The sequence below is a fragment of the Platalea leucorodia genome, assembly GCF_965183815.1.
Source record: "Platalea leucorodia genome assembly, chromosome: 4".
NCBI lineage: Eukaryota > Metazoa > Chordata > Aves > Pelecaniformes > Threskiornithidae > Platalea > Platalea leucorodia.
This window is the reverse complement of record NC_138826.1, coordinates 114,110,375-114,124,138: the sequence shown is the minus strand read 5'-3', so window position 1 is coordinate 114,124,138 and position 13,764 is coordinate 114,110,375. Positions and strand designations below refer to the sequence as shown.

The 13,764-nt window shown below is 35.9% G+C and overlaps 1 protein-coding gene across 1 annotated transcript in view; it reads right to left on the bottom strand.

Moving 5' to 3' along the window:
* Window positions 1-13,764, bottom strand: part of FBXL13 (F-box and leucine rich repeat protein 13) — a gene marked incomplete at its 5' end in the record, with an annotated part of 95,678 nt that overhangs the window by 72,640 nt on the left and 9,274 nt on the right. The window contains 5 exons of the mRNA XM_082311338.1: window positions 4,432-4,527; window positions 6,784-6,893; window positions 9,520-9,674; window positions 11,351-11,418; window positions 12,820-12,913. Coding sequence (XP_082167464.1) covers window positions 4,432-4,527; window positions 6,784-6,893; window positions 9,520-9,674; window positions 11,351-11,418; window positions 12,820-12,913 — 523 coding nt within the window. The remainder of the gene's footprint in view (window positions 1-4,431; window positions 4,528-6,783; window positions 6,894-9,519; window positions 9,675-11,350; window positions 11,419-12,819; window positions 12,914-13,764) is intronic.

Here is a 13,764-nt window from a genome sequence, read left to right as displayed (position 1 = left end):
CCCAAGAGAATCAGCTCCCATCCCCTGCGGCCCAGCTTCTCTTGGGATAGCTCCCTAGGGAAAAACAGGAAACTGCTGCACCCCCGTGCATGACAACAACCACAGCGTACCCCACGACAGCTCAGCTTGTCTCACCACTGCTATGCAAAAAAAGGAAGAGGGAGGTGGCAAACCCTGTCTAGCACACCGGCCAGTTAACAACGCCCCCGCCCCCTTCTTGTCTGGGCTACTGTCTTCAACTATATCCCAAACCTATGTCTTCACTATCTCAGAGTAATGCTACTCTCTTCATTCTGTTTAGAGACAGAACTTTTTTTTTTTTTTTTTTTGAGGGAGGAGGCTGGGGGGAACAGGCAAGAAAAGAGGGGAGAGGATGGATTGGATGAAATTTTGGGGAGGCTTATTTCTCCTCCTAGGGTGTATGAGGAGGCTCCCCAGAAAGACCTGCTCCTATCTCCCCCTTACTCCCAGCTTACAGCTCTGCGGTCAGCACAGCCTTCAGAGCAGTGACAGGGGTTTGAACCTCTTGGGTAAAGGTGAGAATTTCACTCTTTAAATTACGCCTAAAAGGAAGGCACAAATATTTCCTTCTCCAATGACACTTTGAAGAAAAACAGCAGCAGCTGCTACACCCTGTATGCTCTAAAACTGCCTATGGACTCTCAGGCTGGAAAGGCGGAGACCTGTTTCATTGACAGATCCCAACAAGCTTATCCTTGAGGCAATGCAGTTCAGTGAACACCCTACACCGGCAAAACCAGGCAGATCCACTAGTGCTTCACCCATTTCCCTACCACTTGTTCCCCATCTCCTCCTCTGTACCCAAATAACTGTTCGTGCAGCCACACAATGAGCCGGATTAAGGAACTGATCCAACTGTCAACTGATTCAGTAAAAGAAGAAAATGAAAGAAAATTTTTCAGACAGTTCTGTTCCCTGATGTGGTTCATATAAATGACTGTAATGAACACAAAGGAAGAACAGTGCTGGGGCGAGAAAGGGTAAATGGGAATCACAGGAAGGCTGGGACAGCTTCCCTCCAATGATAATTGCGGGCTCAAGATCCTCAGCAAAACTTCAAGTTCTGACGAACTTGAATATTGAAACCTTGAGCATTTGCACAGTTAAATGATACCAAACAATAATTTTAAGGATCTCTATTTTAGAACTAGGTGACAAACTCCTACCTAAGTTCATTTTACATTTTTAAATCTTTTAGTGAACTGGAGCATAGGTTCCTCCCAGAAATAATATTACGTTACATATTAAAAGCTTTTTATTTTCCTATGCTGTAAAGAGGGGGAAATAACAGGACTGAACCATAAGAGAACACGACTGAAAAAAATCATATTTTAAAATTATTTACTACATACAAATAAGAATAGAAAACTACATTTGGTTCAGTTCAATGAACAGGCAGATATTACATATAGGAATATGTGAAAAGCTGTACAGAAACTGGTTTGTACAGCTTGTCTTTAGGAACAAAAAGCTATACAATAGGTATACTGCTTAAGATGCAAGATTTTTACATGTCTTTATCTTTACCTGTGTGCTCAGTCGCAAGAAAAGAACTGTGACAAAAAACGTATATTCCTGAATGGGCATACTGTTCATTAAAGATCTTTTTAATTAATCAGCAGATTTGAACATACTCAGAAAATGTTATTGTTATTTATTGTTTCCTGAAAATCCAACAGATACTGATCACTCTCTAGTGAAAAACTCAACACTGTCATTACTACAATGGAGTTTTGACTAACATTCCCTAATATATTCACCTTACCCTGTTGTTGTTTTTCATTTTATTACCTCTTGGGTTGTTTCACTGCAGTGATAGAATTAGCTTTGATTTCTTTTTTGACATACAATTTCCTTAGCTCTAGCTTTTGTATTTGGATTTTAGATATGCAAAGGCTATTTAAATAAAGACAAACAAAAATAATCCCTCTTCCTACAACAACATATCTATATATGGATCACAGAAATATGGCTTGAAATTTGTGTGGATCATGCAATTTTCTTTTTTCTTATTCTTCAGGTTATTATTTCCTGTTCAAATCAGTAGAATTCTCACTACTACTTCATTCTCCTCAAAAACGCACATTAAAATATACATTAGGATGGGACCAAAGTCTAAGCTGGCAAACTACCTTGCTTTTCAGTTCCAGACCTCAGAGTTGGAATTGCTCTAGAAATGGAAGACATCAATGTTTTCTGCTAAGCCACTGAAGTAGCACTTGACAGTACATTTGATTTATGTAGACTATAAAATTAAGTTTATATATAAACAGAAGAGAAAATTATATAATGTATTTTTACAGCTGCTCTGTAGCCTTAATCAAAAAGTGTGACTACATACCTCAGAACAGCTGTCACTCTTTTCAATATGTTAATGTCCGGATTCTGGTTTTCATGTGCATAGCTTTTACGTATGTGAGATCTGATTCTTTGTGACAGCAGCACATGTAACTGTGAACATGATGTGACCTCAAAAAAGGGCAGCCTATGAGGATAGCTTAACATGTCACTATATTTTGACCTCATGGTTTGGATGTCAAAAAAACAAGGCTCATGGATTAAAATGAAATAAAGAGATTTCTCCCAAGCTACAAAAAAAGGAATGATACTGTGAATATTGTTTGTTATGGAACTAACAGAAAGGATGCTAGTATAGACATCAGAATTCCTGAAAATTTGAATAACTATTTATTTATAAGTATGACAAGTTTGATAGGTATGGACACATGTGAGCTATAATACTACCTTTGAGATATATATATAAATACACACACACACACACTCTCTTCCTTATATAATACTACCTTCTATATATAATACTATTCTAGTGTATAATATTACCTTATTAGGAAAGAGAACATTAGGAGGTGGCACTGTAGATCAAATTTTTGTCATTCTGCTACTCATACAGTAAATTAATCTCTCTCTGTTTTAGTGGTGTTTACACTTGTATGGGAAGAATATTCCCTTTTGAGTGCACTGCTGTTGAAGAAGAGGTTCATACTAGAGATTCTTCCTTAACTTGTATCAATGTCTTAGTAATCAGAGGTATGAGTATTATGGCTCCCAAATTCTTTAGGAGAGATGCTGCTGCTGCTGCAAGGGGCCCACATCTGAATCATTCGATAGCAGAAGTTCTCTGGTTACTGAGTGAGCCAGTACTAAGAAAACAGCACAGACTAAACTCCACCAGTGGACCTAAATCAAAATAAACCAGTCTCACCTCCAGGAAGACCGTATGCACCACCAGTGGAATCCAGATAGCTAACATCAAGAAGAATTAAAGCATGCTGCACTTTTGGTGAGTAAGGTCTGTGAACTACGTACATGATTTAGCTTACAGATTCAAGTTTCCTGTGATGTCAGTGGTATTATGCACATACTTAAAATTAAGTATCTGCATTTGGGTTTTAGACTTCATTGGATAAAAACTGAATTTTGAGTTCACTATAGTCCATACTATTTAAAGAAAAACATATCATGTTTTTCTGAAATATCCCTTTGCAATGCTAAATTCATGGAAAAACATGATAAGACAAATTAAAGCTTATAAATAAGAAGATAAAATGAAAACATTTTAGCAGTAGTTCCAATGTATCCCTCAATGGCAATTATTTTCAGTAACCAACCTATAATTCAGTTAAACTGGCCTCTACAACTGAAGGCCCCACAACCAGTAGTTAATAATTCTGTTCTTTTTCTAAAATACTGCCTAAAATCAATCTTCCTGCTTCTGAGTAGAACTACCTTCTCTTCTAGAAGTTAGCATATTAACAAGCTTTCACTCTTTACAATTGCATTTTGTAAGGATACAAAAATACTGAATAAAGCAACCTTTTAAATTAACAAATTAATTTAAATAAATTGAATAAAAATGTTTGGAAAGAAATCTCTCCCTACCCACTGTGCCCTTGCAGTAGATTCTTCTACTCTACTCTTGCTTTCTGGCCTAGCAGTTTTTTCTGTCTTAAGGAGCTGCACAATGTCCATACAGTCTTCTCTATATTCTTAAGAAAATTAAACTGCTTTCTGTCACATTTGGGGCTTGGCTTATGAGCTTCTATTCACTGCAAACAAGCCCCTTTACTTCTCTCAGGAGTTCCACTCTCATCTATCCTACAGATTTCCTGATTTCTTGTTATCCCTTTCTGAGTTTCCCTCTCTCTGTTTCAGTCTCAGCTCGGAGAAGCTTCTGGATGTCAGGTTAGGTATGCAGAATATGATCAGGTGCCACTGAAGGAAAGAATTGCATTACCATCCTTCAAAGGATTCCACCTGAGTCTAAGTGAACAATGTAAACAGGAACCTTCCTTTCCATCACACAAACACGTCCTTTTCAACAAAACACGATATATACCATTTATGAAATATACATATTAAAAATTAGAAAGAACACCAACTATCACAAACCTGTAATAAGGCTTTTACTGGTAAATGGGATGTTTCATGTCCAACAGTAAGATCATTTGTTTCAAAACAGCCTTTCTGACTTTCCTTTGCCAAACTCTGAAAAAAGATGGTACAAGAGAAGTACAATTTTATCTTAATTGCAGGTTCAAAGTTTCAAATACATTTAAACATTCAAAAAATGAAATCAAATTTGCTAAACTTAACTACGTATTTTCAAATCCCCATGTAGTTACACATCTACGAACATTTGTAACTGCTATTACTAAGAATAATCATAGTTTTAGGGTGCATCTCGTGATTTTGCATCATAGCAATACAATATAGAAGCACAGGAGACCATCTGCATTTCCAAAGTAAAACACTGTGTATACTAGTTTGTGCACACAATATGACATAAACATACGAATGAAACATTCGCAAATGTGAATTTTTCAGACAAGTCTTCCAAAGGCATCACTACTAAAATCTCTCTGATGTCATATTGTATCCAACAATATTGTATCCAACAATCCAACCAATCCAGCTAGGTCACTGATAATATACAACAACACTCAACCCCTTTTGCTGCGTAAGGTATGACCAAACTTTTACTTGTAGAATATAGAGGTAATGATCTGCTTCCCATAACACCATAAGTACATAAGATACTACAGTATCTTTCATGTATAATCTCAAAGTGGGAGTAACATTGAATCTCCTTTTTTGTCTTTTATTCTAGCTCTAGAAACAGAAGAGTTTCAGGGGTTACAAAATTGGTTTGAATATTGCTACAGGGGAGAGACGAGAAGAGAAAAGAAAGAGGAAATATGCAGGAAAGGAGAAATTAGGAATGAAGAAAACAGTGGGATGGGAAAGCCAGAAAGAACAGAGTAAATGGAAATAATGAGCTTTAGATTGTAACTTCCCATTCTGAAAATTTACTTGCCCTTTAGTAGCAATGTGAGTTCTTCTGGCCCATTAAGTTTATTACATATTATAATCATTGATGGTTTAATTCTGCATTTTAAAATCAATCAATCTCATCTCGGACACCCTGGATTATCCAAGATATCCACAAAAGACTGGGAGATACAACACAGGACTGGCAGAGGATTCTTGCACGTCTTCAGCTTTAAGCTGGAGGCCTGTCTGGTCTTACCTGACATATCCCAGGGCATGCTGAATTACACCAGAAACCTATATTTAGGTGACTTAGTTGCACCCAAAATGCCTACAAAAGTGTACACAATACAAAAGTACACAATCAAAAAATGACTCAGTTATATGCTTTCTGTTGTGTGCATTCTAATCTAATTATGGAAGTCAAACCAACACTTGCAACTGCTATTAAGAATGGAAAGAATTTAAGAATATTATTCCCTAAGAATGCCCTGATACGCTCCAGAAACAGGACATCTTTTGTGCACTCAATCTAGTCAGACTAACATTTTAAGTATTTTAAGATACCAGCAAGAAAAGGAGAAAGAAAATGTACAGGAGGGAGAAGAAACAAAAATAAAAGTGAGAGTCTACTAACTAATTTGAGAGAATGGGGAAGAAGCAGGGTTAATGACAGGTTTACTCCAGGAAGGATTTGACAACTGGTGTCTGGCAGCCAGCAATTGATAAACTGTCCACAGCTGGTTTCCATTCTGACCATCCTACAGTAGGGCAAGGAAAAGGAGCCAAGCAGTGGGAGAGCTTTATCAGTGTGAGTGTGATTTTTGGAACCCCCATGCTATTAGCAGCAGCTGGGTCTTACAGCTCTCATCTCTCCCTTTCCCCACATGGTATCTGCTGAGCATCCCGCAAGGCTATGGCATTCTCTTCCTTGGCAGGTGAAACCTTCCCAGAAATGAGGAGCCATTTTTCACAGAGAGACCACGTAGGGCTGCTGGCAGTGGGGCTGTCCCTGTGCTGCCTACTCTCAGGTGATCACAATTTCAGTTATCCCACACCTTTGGGGAGGAGATGAGGTTACTGAGGCTCCTCCACGCTCTGCAGGGATCTATACCTCTTGGATTCTAGTGGCAGGGGTCCAGAGGCATCATCTTTACTGATTATCATCTCAACTGGTAATACCACCCCTAAGACATCAGCCACCTGATCCAAGCCAGCTAGGTCACCGATAATATACAAGAACACTCAACCCCTTTTGCTGCTTAAGGTATGACCAAACTTTTACTTGTAGAATATAGAGGTAATGACCTGCTTCCCATAACACCGTAAGTACTGAATAGTAGTATTAGTAGTAGTAGTACACTAAAATGCTTCATTTAATATTGATAGAGCTGCTTTTCCATAACAGTTGGAATTAATGGAATTAATCTTTAATCACTGAGCTTACTATATTTAAAGTATTATACTGCATACCTCAAAATACGCTTTTGTTTTCAAAGAACTGTGGGCCTCTGCATGCCAAGCTTTCATGACAGCATTTAAATATATTTTGGTAAAGATCTGTTGCAGTCTCTTTGCTGCCACTGAAAATATACATAATTATAATCAATTTGCGGACCACAAGTAAGAGCAAGTATGTCATTTAAATGCTTTAGATGAATGACTGTCTATCAAATTACATTTCAATAAAACACCTATTCAATTCAGCTTCTGTAAGGAAATAAATATCAAGTTTTTACAATAGATATAATTAAGACCGTTGCAATAGGATTTCAAGTTAGCAGGCAAGGCATAAACATGACATATTTCCAATTTATCAGAATTGTGTATAAGACATTACTGATCTCCAGTTTGATCTACCAAATTGACCAATAATTTCATAGAGCTTGGAGGTGCAAGATGTATACAGACCTCAGTGAAATAAAATACAATAACAAAACTTTAATAATGTGTCAGATGGCATAGAAGTCAAAAGTCATAACAATAAATTCAGTAAAGTCCTTACTGTTACACCAGTGTTAAACATACAAAGAACGGTAAAGCAGCTTATGAAAGATCACGTGTTCATTATGAATTAATGTAAACATTTAAAAAAAATACTTTTAAGAAAAGTTTCGAAGGAATTGAATTTTCTTTAGTCCAGCACAAAAAAAAAAAGCATGGGGAACACTCTAACCGTCCTTCTATATGTACAAGGTGTTACAAATGCAATTGAAATAAAATGTTCTTCACAGCCACTGAAATAAAAATGAGGAAATAAGTGCAATTTTCTGCAAAAACTTAAGTCATCATTCAAATTTTTTTTGGTCAGTTAACTTTGTAAAAAAACTGCAATAAGCTACAAAGGCAGCTGAGAGACTCTTCTTACTTGATACTTTCAAGAACATACAGCTGTTTAAGTAGCTTAGCCCTATATAATCCTATCTCATGGACAAGGCCTAAGCTTGATTAGTGTGATATGCAGTTTTCACTATCAAAAGAAGGATTAAAATGTAAATTTTGATATATTAAATACATACTATAGAATCACTTATCTACTATTTTTTAACAAAAAGGTGTGTTGAAATTAAACTGAAATAAATTATTATAAAGGTACATTTAAGATCCATTCTTGTTTGTGGGGGAAAAATAAAAATCCGTGTGTCTCAAATCTGGCAAGAGATGCACTGTTGACAGTATAAACCTCAGTCTGTTTTCTGTTACCTGAGTCATGCTCAAACACTATGTGTTCTAGGGAACATATTCTATAATATTACTTAATTTTACACTTGAATAAGTGTACATTTTACACTTTAATTACAAACTTTAACAACTTTTTAGGCTATACAGCCAGTAAGGTACAGAAACTGGAAATATTTGCAAAGCAAATGCGTACAAAATAACATCAAATTTTCGTTGCCCAAGTGAGGAAGGCAAAAACTCTCAGGATTGCAAGGGAAGTCCAAACTGCATCTACATTAAGTTGCTCTGACATTCATCAATCAAGATCTAACAGCCCACTGACCTGTCTCTTTAATTCTTTCTCACAACACACTCTTCACTCTTGAACTTTTTCCAAAAATCACTCCTTCATCGGTTGTGTTCATAGTACAGTAGAGTTCTACTATAAGCAGATTCCCAAAGTGATCAAATTTTATTTAAGAAAAAAAGACCCACCTCTTTTTTTTTTTTTTTTTTTTTTTTTAAATTCTCTATCATTCCAGCAACCTTGTTTACAGTACAATCCCACAAACAGTTATACGGGTACTAGTCAAGAGTCAACGAATAGAGTCACACAGCCAAGAATGACTGAATGGTGTTTCTCCATATGTCAGCTTTGTCATGGAAGGAAATGTATTGTGTAACTATGCCCTCTAGATGTCTCCTCCTCTGCTTCCGTGAATTTAAAATTAACAAAAGGTGCCTTGGCTGAAAGCAATATTTAGAAGAGAATATAAAAGGAAGTAATAAAAAAGAACAGGAAGCCTCTGAAAACTGCCTAGAGGAGTGAGACAACAGCTTGGGCCTCTGGCTCTGTAAGAGCAATGTCTGAGTCACACAGAACTGCCTGAGCTCAAACTCAAAGCTATAGGTAGTGCTTTTGGCCCATTCTTTACTTTTATGAAACTTCTGTCTGGGTGGACTCGGGTTAACAGAGTCTATGTTCACAGCTACTGCTGTGTGGTGACATTTAAAAAAACCCACACCCACAGGATCTGTGGAACACAAAGTCTCAGGCAGAATGAACAAAGTATTTATTTTTTTCTGTCTTCTGACTTTTTTTATTTTATTTTGATCTTCACTCCTTCCCCACTTCTCATCATGCATTCCCTCTAACTGAAGCCAAGACTCCAGCTCTGTGATCCCTCCTGTTTTATCCCTATCGCTGTAATCTTCACCTCCCAGAAAAGCATCCCGACTCACTCCACCCTGTACTTCTGACATACACTCCATTTCCCTAACGCCTCCCAAGCCTGCTTTGCATCAGCATCACCGCTCAGTCTTTAGAGAGGAGTACCAGCACCTAGCTGGTACTACCAGTCCTAGCAAAGAATACAGGGAACTGCCTCTCACGGCATTCAAGGCATCAAGTTGCCACAAGTCAACCAATGAATGGCATCCTGCAAAAAGAAGTACCTGTTGGACCAAGCATATTTAATTTATACAGCATAATTTTCTTTTATATTACATGTATTTTTTGTCTTATGCAAAGCAGCTATACAGACTTACATGTCATTTTTTCCTTGTGACTCTGCACCCACGTGCTCCACTTCTGTATAATTACTCTTAACATTTGGACATTATAATGGACTACTGCTAGAGCCATCTTCTGCTTTGCCTTTTTTCTTTTGTTCTTTCTCATCAGATTATATTTTATCCATCCTCTGAATTTTAAAACAGAATGAGTAATTTAATATGTCTCCTGACCTGAATGAAGTAAAATCTGTAAAACTCTGCAATTTGCTGTAAAATACAAAGCAGTCAAGCTCAACAATATAAACTCCTGAATAGAACTGACGTTTGTTATTTATAATTTAAATAAAATATGCATTGATAATATTTTTCAGTAGTAGTTCTGTCACTCATTGTAATAAAATTTTTACTTGTTCTTAATATTCTACAGTATTGAGCAATAAAAACTTGCTAGCTTCCACCATCATATACTCCTGCTGCTGTCAGCTATACTTTAATGTACAGATCTGTATTTACGGAAGGACATTTGAGTGTTTATACAAAATAATTTTAAAGTGCTAGATGCATTCATTTACTTAAGTGCTATTTACATTTTCTTGGCAATACAAATAAAAATTAATATAATAGAATATAAATTCAATTTATATCTTAACAATTTTAGCCTTTGGTAAGAATCCCGCTTCTCCTCTAAGCTACGTAATAAGAAATAATTAGATTCAGAACAACAAATGTATTTCAAATGGATCATATATCACTGATCTATTAAAATACACTATCTCTCCGTGTCTGATTTGCTGGAAAGACTACTGAATAAATTAGACTTTACATGACTACTTTCATTGGCCAAAATCTCTCTCATTTCAAATAATAATTTAAAAAAAATTCATTTCATACAGTTGGGAGCAATTATAAATGGAACATCCTACTGTTCCAGTCCAACTTCTATAATAATTAAACAAAATTGTTAGCTCAGACAATCCTCAAAATGCTGCTGTAAAGGAATAAGGAATAATCTTCCATGTCCCTGGTGTATAAGACAAAAATAATGTAAAAAAATATTTCTCTTGTAGCAAGGAAGACTCAGGTCTTAGGAAAATATTTCTAGGAGGAAGGATTATGAAGTACTGGAATAAACTGCCTGCAGAGATTGTACTGTCTCCAACACCTGTGATATTTAAGATGACTAAAAACAGCCTAGACCAAAGTTCACCAAGGCTAACCACAGTATAGCTTGAAAATCTTCATGTCCCTACCAATCCTGTGATCCTGTGATTCTTAGGAAGGATTTTCACCTCCTAGATAATTAGCATTGTATGCTTTTCAAAACAAAATAGCCAAAACTTATCTCTCCTAAACGGAGGATCATTAAATTTTGACACACGTTTATAACAAAGAAATCACTAAACATGTGATTACCATATTTTAAAACATATCTATATATTACCCCTATTTTTAAAACGAGAAGTTGGATTACATGAAGTATGAGTTACCTAATCCCAAGCATAAAGGCAAGCAAAGAAAGAGCAGAAGAGAACCTAGATCTTTTACTTTCAGACCCAAACGCAAATTATCCTTTTATTCCTGGGTATACTACCATATTCCTGGCAAATAGAGCTGATTAAAGTACAGAAATGTCAATGGACTTTGTTCAGGTCTGGAACAAGCAGAAACTCAGAACTGACTAGTTTTAACATACAATAGCATCGCTGAAGAAAAATAAAGCCAAATCTAAGTTTCTAATCTCTCTTCACACTGTGCTATTAAAATGAAAACTTTTTCCTCCCTGAAAGGAGCTACATAAATATTCCTTTGGTAAAAGATTTTTCCTAAGTTGTTCCTGAGGTATATGTAAAACGCATATACTTACCCAAAATACAGCTTCATTAAGTTTCTGCTGTAAAAGTCCCATGCTTTGGCACATAATTCTCCAGTCATCTAAACAAATCATTTATGGCATTAGTACGCAAAACAGTGCTGTATTATGAATATTTAAAAATCAGACAAAAATATATAATCTTATACTTTCCATATTGACTGGTGCAAATTAAAGTATCTATTTTAAAGAGATGAACGTTCAAGTAAAATTTTCTGTGTATAGTTAGAAGTACTTTGCTGCCAAATTACACCTCTGTTTTTACACACAGAAGTTAAAGGAAAAGCTAAATTAGCATATGGAACAGAACTAATGTGTGTACTTGAGGGAAAGCTCAATAACTGAAATTCAGTCTTTCATCCCTCATATCCACTCTTTTATTGATCAGCTGTATCCAGCAGTTAAGCATATGAAACAAATACTTTATTTACTCTTTGCAAAAATCTTTTCATGACCCATTGCTATGTAAACCATTCACCACATGATTCTAACTCATTGGTATTTTAATAATTCCGTTTGAACTTCTACAAAATCAAAATTGTGTAAGACTACGGGCTAAGAATATCCCTGTAAAAGAAAATATGGTCCTTTGAATGTGCAAATAGCAACTGGGCCTCAGAAACTATTATTTTTTATCTCATTTATTGTTCTTACTAAGAAAATCTATGAGAGGATTTCACCACGACACGTTTGTATATTTATACATATACTGTATAAATCAACCATTCCACTTTTATATAGACTGATTAATATAATATTTGAGTGGTTGGTAAAAGAGGAAACAGCTGAAATGAAATTGCAGTAAACTCACAGTACAGATGTACTAAAAGAAGACAAAATTGAGTACAGCTATACAGAGGTAACTAAGAGAAAAATCTGGTCACACTGCATGCCAACTTACTGACTAAATTGCTTAGACTGCTTCCTTGCATGGTCATACAGCAACTTTCTCCTTCTCTGAATGTTTGAAAATTACAGTTTTTCTTCTCTACAGGTGACTTTTTTGGATCAGTAAAAGCAAAACGTTTACCTCCTTATTGCTTTCTGTACGATAATACTGCATTTCACTGTAACTATTAATTGTTAGCGTTGATAGCACTTTCCAAGATTTATCGGTTCAAGTGTAATTTTAGGAATCAGCCTACGTAAAACTAAATAATGCATAGAAAAAACATGCTATTGAAACTAGATTCATATTTATGTGGAACTCTTTTTAAAATTATGACCAAATATGAAACAGGAACTAACTGTTCCCTACCATACGCCTGGATGCTATGCTCACCTCTGATGACATTAGTTTTTGGATACAAATCAGTATCAATAGAAAGAAATTCAAAGTATCATATTCCTCGCATTAGCTACAGAAGAGTAACACGACAAAACTTAAAAACAGAATACGAGTATTCTGTATTAGAAGATTTGTTCACAGCATAGAGTTAATGCAAATGTTCAATGATTTTTACCCGTTGTTCACCACCTAGTCCAAAAACAGTGTTCAGGTAAGTTTCTGAAATCCTCTTTAATTTGGGGTGTAAAGATAGATCAATACACATGTACCTTTAAAAGAGAAGTAAAATATATTAACCATATTAGTATCCCCAAAAGAAAACGCAACTTTTCTCTGTACCTAATAGATTATAGTTACATGTTACAGTATTATAATGTTATTATTAAAAGATTAAGACCTGTGTCATTTTCACTACAAATACCTATAGCAGCCATTTTTAAAATGCATTTACAAAATATGGAAACAACTAATCATGTTTTATCACTGCTCTTAGAGCTATGTTGAAATACTGTGTACATCAGAGCTTAATACACTCCATGTAATATCTATCTTGGAGATCTCCTATCAGATTATACTATTTTGTTTCTCATCTTAATACTGACTGAACAGCCATTGCAAATTTCCAGTAGTTGGAGCAATGTTTCCTGCTGGTGCAGAGAGGCCATGCCATGTCTAGGTAGGTAAACTGATTTTTTTTCATTAAAAAAAGAGAAGACACACTGCAAAAGCCAAATAAATCAAAAAATACTATGCTGCATTATGCTCCCATGAAAAATATGGAAATAAAAAGTATTTACCAGAGGGCCAAAATGAAAAGAGAAATCAAGTCAGTTTTCAACTTCTAGGAAAGACATCACAAATAATGTAAACAATAAAACTTCATCATTATGGTTCAGGCTGTTGGTGCACCTCGTGATATGAGGAATTGCATTACCCCACGGAGAACCCGAGGGAAAGGACACAATAAGGGCACACATCTGCATCACCCACTGTAACGATTTTACCTGCTACCACAATGCACCTAAGTCAGTCTGAGTGCAAGCAGAGTGGTTAGGGGTCCAGACAACTCCCGAGATTTCTGCTTGAGTGGGCCCAAAGATTAAGGATTTATTATCCACCT